Below are 11,874 nucleotides of genomic sequence, written 5' to 3'. Positions count from 1 at the left end.
GGTTGGAAGGCGGCCCAGGCCCAAGTCCCTTCTCCGCGGGACACGGTACTGCGTTAGCCGGTAACTCCTCCCAGCACAGACCCCTCCAAGGGCCGCTGGGGACACCTTGGCTCCGAGGCTTCCTACAGGGAGGGAAAGGAGAGGGAGCCCCGCAGCGTTCCGTTTCAGTAGTTTTTATTTCTAGCATCCATACACGTACCAGGCGAGCGATCTTCTGTCGGGATTTACAAAGTACACTGTACGACCACGCACAAGCAGGGTGTTTTGATTTTATAAATTACATCTTCTAGCTTCCACAAGACCTCGGTGCAGCGGACACATCACTGCTAGATATGTACTTCTAATCGGCAAAGGTAGAGGCAAGGTCTCCTCGTTGACACTGAAGCTATTTTTCTGCTCTACTCCCGCATGTGGCGACTCCTCGGTGGGAAGGACGCGGCTGTTTCACCACCCATCCTCAGGCCTTAGTTCTTCTGGTAGTAGAACCACTTGTCAACTGTGTGGGGCAGAAAAAAAATAAAGAGAGGATTTAGTCCTTGGTTAGCCACCCGCTTATTAAGTAGTCACAGGGCACCGCATGCGTCACCTCCAGCACAGGGCCTTCCTCCCGCTCCCGTCAACAACGCCACCACCCAGCAAACAGGCCCGTGTGTGTGTGTGTGTATTTGTTTTCCTGAAGAAGTCACCCTCGCTCAGGCTACTCATGACTCGGTTCAGGCGAGGACAGCAAGCCAGAGCCGGCTTGGCTTCCCTCTGGCTCATCTGACTCAGGGAGGCAAAGCCATTTTATCTCCAACTCCCGTGCCCACACAAAAGACATCAATGTCATCACAGGTTTGTTACCCACGAAGAGATTGGAAATGACAGCATAGCTCCTCTGACTGCCACACAGCTGTGGGTTTGCGACACCGTCACGAGCTCGCCCTTGGTCTTGTCCCTGCTACAGCGACGCCCAGATTTCACATGCAAGGTGCCCATCGCCACCTCACGCACAAGGAAAAGACGACAGCTGAGCGAGGATTCCTCCCACAGCCGTCATTTTCTTACACAGTCACGTCCAAAAGGCTCGTGACCAGCTCGCAGCGGACACCTGTCGAGTGACAGATCTCTGCAACTGAAGTACTGAACGTGCAACTAATTTCTGCCTCTGCTCCATGCGGGTAGGGAGTAACTTCCCTTCCTCGGCTCGCCCGCGCTGAGGATACTGATGAAAGCCCTGTTGCGCAGGAACTAACGCAGCCGTTCTCCTGCTATCACTGCGCTCCACTCCGCTGCAACGCTCCTCTTTCAGGACCTGCTATAAATCTAATCTCTTCCGGAGCAAACCACGGCACCTCAGGTCTCCTACTTACCGCTCATTTACCCACCTCCCGTACCCAAACAAGGAAGTAAGGCGACAACCGGTGTTATTCAGGAATTAAACCGCATTAGTGACACAAGTCAGGTCCAACAAGACCCTTCCTTTCTCCTAGTGCTAAAGCCAAACACAGCCATCAGTGAAGACCCTCATTTTCCTACTGATAATTCCTCTGAGGAAGTCTCCATTCAGAATTGGAATTTAAACGTGGGTTTTGAGACTTACCTTCGGGTGGGATCGGGTTGGCAGCTTTACAGGGTGGTGCCTGAAACGAGAAGTGCATTAGCAGAGAGCAGCTGTCGACGGGGGCTGCCCTTACACCTGAAGCTCACCAGACATCAGTTAGAGCTGTACAAGCCTTTACTGAGCACAGTTTAAGATCTAAGGAGCATGAGCTGGTCTGTGACAGCCAGCGTCCGTCAGCTGTGAGGGAATAAATGAGTTCACGTGGAGCATGAGTCCTGTCATGCCCACGGCCTCCTCCACGTTCCGTGGATGTCCTACATGCCGGAGGTGCTCTGCTCCAAGCACAGGCTGCAGTGCCATCTGCTTCTCACCACAAGCAGTTACCGCTCCAGCGTCTGTACAGCTGCGGGCAGCCTGCTTTTTTTTTTTTTCTCTTTAAACCAACAAAGTGATGGTGGAATAGAAGTACAAAGGACTCTTGAAACACTTCTCTGAAGAGGTTTTCGCCGGATGTTTAATAACCAAAGACAGACAAGGGTCCCCTGCCTGGTGACACCCTCCACGAGGGTTACACTTTCAAAACTTATAAAATAATTTGGATACCACCAGAGGACACAAGGCCTTTAAAACCAAGATGATGACAGAAGGCTATGGAGAGACTCTAGTTTCCAGTCATATTTCCGTACACTGAGGCAACATTTGCATTTTGATCTTCCTGTCTCATTCCTCTAACCCCTTCCAAGTTGCCAACAACAGTACTTCACAAGCCTAGGGAGATGCAGTTAAATCCCGAACTGGATAGGACTACTACACCGGGAACCTTCAAGCCCTTCATGGCTGCAAGGCTCTCAGAAATTACATTTTCTCTTCTCAAAGGGCAACCTGTGCTGTGAAGCGTTTGGAAGGCCAAATACGCTGCAAGGCTCTCAGAAATTACATTTTCTTTTCTCAAAGGGCGACCTGTGCTGCGAAGCATTTGGAAGGCCAAATATTTAAACGCTCTCTGAACAGCTGACAGGCAAGCTATGGTTCAGAAGTTCAGCCCTTCAACGCAAACTCCGTTTCGGATTCCATCTCCCAGATGACTAAGGGCAGGGAGAAGCCTTTGGAGGAACGTCTGGCTCACTCCACGTCCATCCTATTTAACCAGAAACAGGTGCTGCGTTCAGTCATCCCCAAAATTCAGAGCATACAACGAGCTATTCTCACACAGAGGACAGTTTACGGTACCACACAAATTGTGCCGTTTTGCCCAATACCAACGTTGGGGTTGGGACACTCGAATTTGTACTTACGGCATCCACAGTAGCTTTTGCACTCTCTTGACTACAGCAGAAAGGGCTGTTGGACACCGTCAGATTTGTGCTAGAAAAGATAGGTCGCTTGTGAGAACATGAAAGTCAAGTCTCCGCCCCGAGAGTATTAAATAATGGAATATTAAGAATCATTGTTATAGTTGCCAAGTTGAAGGGGAAGGCCTGCGGAGACGGCCAGCAGCTAACAGAGAGCACGGCACCACTCAGGAAAGGAAGTTTCAGGGTTACTTGTTTAGGGGAAAGGAACGTGCACAGTGCCACAAGCATTAACCTACCAGTTGATCTCCCCTCCGTCAGTTTTCTTTGCTACTAAAGCTTTCCAGTGTTCATGAGTGCTTTTGATGACGTTCACAGCAAAATCCTGAAGTTAAAGACAAGAACAGACATCACATTATGTGTAAGTGCTGGACAGTCTTCTCCAGACTGTCAGTTACATGGAATGAGAGGCCAGTATTTATAGGCTGATGTTAGATAGTTTCCGACTCTGGACGGGACTCGGAGACCTCTTCCATTACTGCGCCTTTCAGGAACAACAGCAACCTCCCAGCGCACACCAGCTGAAACAACGGGGATTTTACAATATGAATTGTTTTACTTTTGAGATGGGAGGATACGCCAAGGTCACCTAGCGAGCTTCAGGCCAAAAGAAACCGAACGTGGATATTCTAGTCTCGGGCCAGTGCTATATTATAAAAGCACCGACCTCTTCCATTACTGCGCCTTTCAGGAACAACAGCAACCTCCCAGCGCACACCAGCTGAAACAACGGGGATTTTACAATATGAATTGTTTTACTTTTGAGATGGGAGGATACGCCAAGGTCACCTAGCGAGCTTCAGGCCAAAAGAAACCGAACGTGGATATTCTAGTCTCGGGCCAGTGCTATATTATAAAAGCACCTCCCCCCCGCTGCTCCACCCACTCGATTTGTCTCCAGCAGCTACTTGATCCCGAACTATCTGTGAGCTTTCTTCCACTCCAGGCAAATCATTCAATTGCTGAGCAGATCAACAGGAAGAGACACGCACCTAATCTAGCTTCGCAACTATTTAAAAATAAATTCCAAGCACATCACAGCTTTTTTCCTTAAAAAAAAAAAAGGTAGTATATGCTCAAGCATTAACCTCTCAGCTGGAGAAGGAAGCACGCGCAATTCTTTGTTAGCATGAACACCAGCCATAAATATCCTGGTTTGATACCACACAGAGCCAAATAAAACACTGCAGGAACATGTGCGAGGTTCTTTGTCCCCGTTTTCCGCCTTGGCCTTGATTCCGGTTTCACCCATCCCAAGGGGCAGCAAGATGTCCCAGCCCACCCAACCCAGTGCCACGCTACGGCCGAAGGGGACACATCCACTCCCCTGTGACTTCCATTTTAGCCCTCCTTACCCTTTCTTTCCCACATCGGGCTTTGCAGGCCCTCCCCTTCTCTGCACCAGCTCTGGGAGTTGAGTCACCTCACTAACCCACTCACGGCACACCAGGACTGGCAAGAGGCAGGGTGCAGAAGCAGGATTTCATCTGTTGAGGAGCAGTAAGTTATCTGACCCAACCCAGACAAGAGGCAGAGGAATAATGCCGCCAGGGCAGAGCCTTACTCAAAGGGCGTGAGGGAACACTTTATGCCTGAAGGAAGAAGCATTTTAACTCCTGAGTTAACTTCAAGTTGAACCAGGCTGCAGTGGAACAAAGCCAGTGAGCAAGGGAGGCCAAGGGTGATGTCAAGCACCCTTTGCTCCAGATCAGGAGAAAATAAACCTGGTGTTTTTCATCCCAGTTCTGACACAGAAGCTCCCAGCCCTGAAGTGATCCCACATGAACGTCATCTAGAAGAAAAACTGATAATATCCAACAGCAGCAGGGTGATAACCCTACACTTTTTCTCCTAGTGTTCCTGCAAGCACTGAGCTGGAAACAAGCAGCAAGAGTGAAGTCAGCTATCATCAGCCCCGTAGAAATCCACGCTCTCAGCGACTACTCATTCACGTCCCCACACACCTCGAGCTCAGTTTTCTGGACAGCATGCCTTTGGACACTCAGAGTAATGGAGGAAGGCAATCCTACCCTGTCTTTAAATTCGCCATTAAAAGCAAACTGGTTTTCTGGCTTGCCATCAGGTACTTTGTATCTTCTGAACCAGTCCACCGTAGCTTCTAAGTATCCAGGTTTCATCCTTCTGACATCATTGATATCTAGCCAGGGAGAAAAGGTTTGTTAGCCAGATCTAGTTACAGAAGTTACTTAGCTACTACCCAGCTCCTCCAAGCTGCCCCTCTTTCAGCCCCTCCTCAAGTAGCCTTAGCAACATTTCAGACGGGTCACAGTAAAGACACAAAGCGGGTATCTGCACAGGAGAGTTAGTGTTTCATCTTCACAGTATATCCTGATTGCCCCCAGGAGCACGGACACCTTTAAACAGCTTTGATTAGAGGCTTACTAGACAATCCCTTTCCTTCCACTCAGAGGACAGGCCGTACAGCCACCCTCTTCTTCGAGATGCCCGGCTGTGCAGAGCACTGACAATATAAACAGCAGTAAAATGTTTTGCTATGGGATTGGTAACATCCTGTTCTGCTGTCCTTCCAGTATCACATCTGATTAATACCATGGTATAGACGGAGCAAACCTGTGTCCCGACTCGAAAGTTTCCTGCAGGCTCCCAACAGAGAAAGGGAAGTACTGAGCTTGCACCTCCCTCCCATTACTTGCCATTATAGTTGTCTGCTTCAGGGTCTTCAACGTTGATAGCAATGATCTTCCAGTCCGTCTCTCCCTCATCAATCAGTGCCAGCGTGCCCAGCACCTTCACTTTGATGACTTCTCCTCGAGAGCAGACCTGCAAGGACGAAGACTTTGTTGTCTGTCCTGATGCATCCAAGGAAGGCACAACGGGAGACCATGCAAGCTGCGAGAGTTCAGCAAGCAGTCGGCCACCACGAACTTGCTATCGCTTATCAGCGGTTCATAAGCCTTGGCTCACAAGGCTTGCGCTGTAAGATCTCATCAACAATCTCCAGAGGCATCGGAGGGAAACACCACATTCTTAAGGCAGAGGAAGTAGAAACTGAATAATGTCTCTGGATAATTGCCTTCAGAGACATTAATTACACGTTTTAAAAGATAGTTACCCTTCAGAAGGCATTACCTTGCTTCCAATTTCGCACACATCAATTGGATCGTTATCTCCACAGCAGCCAGTATTTTCATCTTTGTGACCTGGGTCTTCCCAAGTCTGCAAAAAACAGCCCCCATACACACACATGAATAAGAACTCTCAGGTTTCAAGAGGAAACAAAAAGCAGGTTTATTTCAGGCATGCAACTGCCTTGAAGATACAGACGATGGCCCGCTTCGCACTTGCTTTCAGATCTAGCGGCTGGGCTGCTATTTCACTTGGGCCTGCAAACACAGTTTGCATCCAAGTTAAAAGGTCTTATCTTGCCAAGGGTAAGCTGCCCCCTCCTACCGACAAACCTTTCCTCAACAACTTTCCAGACTTCCTCCTCCGTTCCACGGCTGCATAAAGGTGAAGTTCACGTCTATAAAGAACACTCATTAGTTTGGCTGCCTGCCTGTTCCTCTCCTTATACGTTTCTTAACAGAAGTTTCCTGAACTCCAGATAGCAGCCTAACAGAGATGGAAGACAGACAGGGTGTATTGTTTCCTTTTAATTAAACAATTAAAGACACATTGTTACACTACAGCAGTGACAAGAATGCAGAGTCCCATCCTCTGTGCTACCCAGTGTCCTAGTGCATCTCATCTAAAGCGGTGCGCATAAGTTGAAAGACAGGACTCCAGAAGGCATTTGAGCTATACCTCCAAAAATAATAGCTGCTTAAAACACACTTCTGATCGGGGTGAAAGGACACCGTGCCCACTTCCATCATAAGGAGCATCCACCTCTAAGGTTGTTGAGATATAAAAAGGAGGAATGCTCTTCCCGAATCTCTGCATGCCAGGATGTGACTAGTATAGTCAAGACCTCGTGGTACATCCAAAAAGATGTACTGAAACCTGGGTGGTGCTGAAGGACTCTCCACAATCGCTATCGCACTTCTCTACGAGGAAGTGTTAAGTTCGGTCCCTTGCCCTTGATGCATAAACATCTTTGATCCACTAACACATGAGCGAAGGCTTCCAAATCTGTAATTTGGGACAAAGAAACTGGCTCCAGAATCCGAGTAGAAAACAGTTCAACTTCTAAACACTGTCGTAAGACACTTGGAGAAAACACTCGACACGCACTGCTATCAAGACTAGAATTACAAAATTCAGGGTGTTTCCCTGTGAACTGTCACTGGCAATTTATTTCTCTAAAGGAAACTCAGACCTTAGAGAACATCAGAGGCAAACAGCCTTGCTCAAAGTTCCTCTTTATCTAGCAGTCACTAGCCAGCTCTTTAGGAGAAAGCGTGTCTGTGCAGCTGCGGATGTCTGCCTCACGCCGTCTCTGGACTTCTGAGCGCCTTTCTGCCACTCAGATCCAACACTGAGAACCAGGCATCTACCACCATCCAACAGGTCTAGATGTTAGTCTAGCTGTGTGTTTTAGAGCCTGAACAGTAAGAAGGGCAGAAGTGGGAAAGATACAGTCTTCAGACCTATTCAGATTTTTATCGTCCACATCCAAAGTCTAAAACAATTAGCTAATTCACTGCAAGGAGAATCTTGTGTAAAGATTCAGCCTAAGGGCCACACACCGAGGTCCTGTACCATTAGGTTAAAATTTTAGGTCTTTACACTTCACCAGGCAGGAACTGAGGGCATTGCATTGCCAGATGCCCAGTTCCTTGTGCAAGGACAGCTTCCTTCATGCAAAGACAAGGACCTGCCAGCTACTGTCCAACCAAACTGCTGAGTGGCCACGGAGAGGAGCAACACAGCAGGTACCTCACTAGCAGCAGCCACTCATCTTCAAACAGCTCGTTTACAGCATTAGCTGCAAGCCTGCCTCTCAAGATTTCTATGTAAAAGTACTCCTGCTTTCTTGACAGGTTCTCTTCATTAGCAAGCTTATATACGCAGCTGCAAACGCTGTGTTCCAGATCAGACTCTCAGCTGCCCTTTTGCTCATTAATACAGCGGTAGTCAGGCACCCTCCCTCCTCCCCACCAGAAAAGATGAGCCACCGAGACAAGTTATAGTACCTGTGGGATAGCACCGTAATTCCAGATATAACCCTTATGGGGAAACACGTTAGCCACGTAACGCAGTTTTCCTTTCTTCACATCTTGTTTAATTGGGTTTAAGGGATCCTTTGTTGCAATCTGAAAGAAAAGTTACATAAATCTCTCTACTTTGCCCTCTAAGAAACACCAAGCGATATTTTGTTTTTAATGAAGCTGGCTGCTAACTGACAAGCCAAGAGACCAGGAGCTGACCCTGAAGCCAAGAGCAGATATCGGACAGCTCTGCTTCCTGCTGCATTGCCATCTCCTGGGATATAGCTTTCAGTAGATTTACAAACGTCAGAACCACAGCGGGTTGAGAGCCATAAGATGCTGCTTTAATCAGAAGCCACGGAAGACTACTAAGTTATTCCAACTTCTGCAAGCCTCAGCCTCCATAACTAGACCTCTAGCATTAAGAAAGTATTTACACAAGAAGTTAGAAACCACTCTGATTCAGGAGGTGGGATTGAAAAGGAGAGAATCAGCAAAGCCAAAGATTAATAGACTAGTCAGCTCAAGCACTTAAGCTAGGAACGGTAAGATAGTTACCTCCATTTTAGCGTTTGTCCATCGAGGTACTTCCACAACCATGTTGAACACATTCTGAAGAAAGCAAAATATCAGTGAATGGGGAGGAATCTCAAGATCACACTTTAAACTAGGGAACACATATGAGTAAGCATGAAAGCCAGCCAGTCTGCATGAAAACCATAACTTTCTTTTTTTTTGCTGTTTTTCCCAGTGCCAGTTTCGATACAGTTGATAGAAGTCCCACAGTCCAGCCGGTCACATGCCATCACTCAAAGCTGAATCCCATGAAAGACACCAGCAAAACCTAGACTGAGGTGACCCACACATTCTCCATCAGTTGCCAGCTACAAACATCTCCATCATGTTCCTAGGTTACAGAACAGTAGGTTCAAATGAAGCGAAGACAGCTGCATACAAACCATCCTGGATGTAATAAAATGAGGTTTTAGGCAAGTTTATTAAATACAAAGCGCTTAATGCTACAGCAAGAGACACCCTGGCAATTTAGAAGAGACAAGGCTTACAGGAGTAGGCCATCTATTTAATAATGTGGGTACCCATGTACTATCACGAACGACCAAGAACATCACTCCCAAATATTCTGCTCTGCCTGGAAAGATGCTTGACCTTCCCCTCTCCAAGCCAACACTTCTATAAAAGCAGACCTTGTTAGTGGCATGCTGCAAGGATAAAGATGTGGGGGAGAAATGTAGAACCGAGCTAGTTTACAGATTGAAAACATCTCCTGTTGACTCCAGCTGGCCTGAGAGGCCTATTGGGAGTTCAATGTCAGTCTCCTCTTCAAGAAAACAAACTTTCCCATGCTTGAACCTTAATATTTGCTGTTTGAAGAGATTACGGCTTTTAACAAAAAGTCAAACCTTGCTCCCTAGCATCAACAAGGTTTCTAATCCCCATGTTAAGCAGTATTAGCATTGCAAAATCCCCCGCACCTGTATTGCACCATAATTAGATTGCTATTGTGCTGTTACATCATTGACTTTGCCCACACCCTTCCCTAACAGGAGTTTATTATATCCTTTTAATCGCAGAGGGTCACTGCTCATTTGCAGTTTCATAGAATCATAGAACAGTTTGGGTTGGAAGGGACCGTAAAGCCCACCCAGTTCCAACCCCCTGCCATGGACAGGGACACCTCCCACCAGACCAGGTTGCTCAAATCCCCATCCAACCTGGCCTTCAACACTTCCAGGGATGGGGCAGCCACAGCTTCTCTGGGCAACCTCTGCCACTGCCTCACCACCCTCACCAGGAAGGATTTCTTTGTTATATCTCATCTAAATCTTCCCTCTTCCAGTTTAAAGCCATTGCCCCCTGTCCTATCACTATAGGCCCTTGTCAAAAGTCCCTCCTCAGCTTTCTTGTAGGCCCCTTTTAGGTACTGGAATGCTGCTATAAGGTCTCCCCAGATTTATATGTAAAAAGGTATATACTATTTTTATTTATAAGTATCTCGAGGAAAGGAATGAAGCAATCGGAATGGCTAGGCAGGGTGCTTACGGCTTTGCAGACGAGGAAAGATGACTTGGGAATGCATCTTTGTTAGGCTTGCAGTTTCCTCACCGACAGATCTGCCTTGATCTAAGACATCCCGTGAGTAGCCCAAGGTCATTCCTTCGCAATGCCAAGACACACAGGTACAAATAAGGTCAGCACATCCCAGCCCTAGACTGAAAAAAACCCCACCCTGCAATCCTCTCAGTGTCTTAGAAGTCTAAGGATAAAGATCAAGGAGCCCAGACAGAGTAAGACAACCTTTTGCTCCAAGCTGGGCTCCCTAACGTAGCTGGTAATGAACGTGCTAAGTAACAGGTAAAATCTCTGCATAGAGGCACCTCAGCAACAAAGAGAGGTCTAACGTGACCAGCACTATTGTGTAACTTTGGGGACTGCAACCTTCAGGGATACTTGCTTCTCTTAATGACTTGGCACAGAGATGCTGGCAAGCAGCACCAAGTGCCTGAAGGCACACAGGTAGTCCAGTTCCCCTTGTTAATCATTACCAGTCTGCATAAACCCTCCTCACACCTACACGCAATCCCCTGCTCTTTCCTCCCCTGTTCTGCAAGCGTCTGCAAAGAGTAGTGTCATCTGGATTTTCCCTGTCTGAGCTACCTTTCAGACACCTGCTTTTGAAAACTGCTTTCCCAGTCGGCTGCAGAAACTGCTTCGCCACTGTCCTTGGTGACTAAAATCCATCTTTTGCCTTCTGAGCCGTCAAAAGCCATCTCAGACTTCCCAGAGCATAGTCTGACAACACCTGCACTCAAAGCTCAAACAGCTACTTTTTAGAGGTTCATATCTCAATTCTGTGTACTCTTTTCCTTTCCCATAACCACTCTCTACCTCCAAATCACACCTCCCTATCACGAACATTAGAACAGTTCAGCCACTACATTTCTCAAGCTGCACAGCTTTTTAGTAAGCGTTAAAAGAAGAAATGAGCCACAAAGGCAAGGAACACAGTCAGACAGCTCGAGTAACCACTGAATAAGCATTCAGTGAAAACTGAAGCACAGCCCTTTTGGTTTCCTAGAGCTGGGGCATTTTAGGCAGTGATTCAGAACAGCCTCATTTGACTAACCGCTGGCAGGATGTAAAAGCCCTGCAGCACTGCATGCGGCAGTTCCCCACCTGCGTTTTTTGTGAGGCAAGAGGTTCCCAGGAGCCGCTACAGCAAGAATTTAACTTCCTTGCCTCTGTTCAGCAGCTGATTGTACTGCAGGCATAAAGTGGCCCTACTGCAGTCAAAACTCGGGCCTGAAATATCATGCAGCATGAGCATACATCTCCGTTTAGCTAAACAGAAAACTGCTTCTTTTAACCCAAAATGCTTTCATGTGACCTCATGGGCAAGTTCAAGACAACCACTCCTATGTCAGACACAAATACGAGAATGAGATCATCCATTCTCTTCTCCTACACCACCCTACCCAAGGCCGAGACTTCGAGAAAAGGGCACCCATTCTTTGCAGGATCTGGCGATGCTTCCATTAGGTGCTCCTGCCGAGAAGCAGCGTAAGGACCTGGGAGCCTCCCTCGGGTATTTCAGGCTCTCAGGACCGCGTTCCCTGAGGAGCACCGACACAATGCTCACACCCAGGGCCCAGAGCTCCAGCGGCTGCTGTTGCCACTGGCCCCAAGCCAACGAGGCCACACCAGTCACCTGGCCTGGTGCTCCTTCCTCCGGCCTCTCTCCCCTCTTACCTTGCCGGCATCCACGTAGATGGGGATATCATGGAAAGGGGAGATGTAACGCCCGCTGGCATCCTCTGCAAGGCAAAGG

General features: G+C 47.8%; 1 protein-coding gene across 1 annotated transcript; it reads right to left on the bottom strand.

The window, feature by feature from the left end:
• Positions 1–162: 162 nt before the first annotated feature.
• Positions 163–11,864, bottom strand: PPA2 (pyrophosphatase (inorganic) 2; the record flags this gene model as incomplete). Its single annotated transcript, XM_009695044.1, has 10 exons — positions 163–496; positions 1,583–1,622; positions 2,839–2,908; positions 3,135–3,220; positions 4,926–5,053; positions 5,571–5,697; positions 6,007–6,093; positions 8,013–8,132; positions 8,586–8,639; positions 11,796–11,864. Coding segments are annotated over 10 exons (813 nt in total), but the record flags the coding sequence as incomplete, so codon positions are not given.
• Between the last annotated feature and the right edge of the window lie 10 nt (positions 11,865–11,874).

The sequence above is a fragment of the Cariama cristata genome, unplaced genomic scaffold, assembly GCF_000690535.1.
Source record: "Cariama cristata isolate BGI_N322 unplaced genomic scaffold, ASM69053v1 scaffold5182, whole genome shotgun sequence".
Lineage (NCBI taxonomy): Eukaryota > Metazoa > Chordata > Aves > Cariamiformes > Cariamidae > Cariama > Cariama cristata.
The sequence above is the reverse complement of the archived record's forward strand: the minus strand, read 5'-3'. Positions and strand labels throughout refer to the sequence as shown.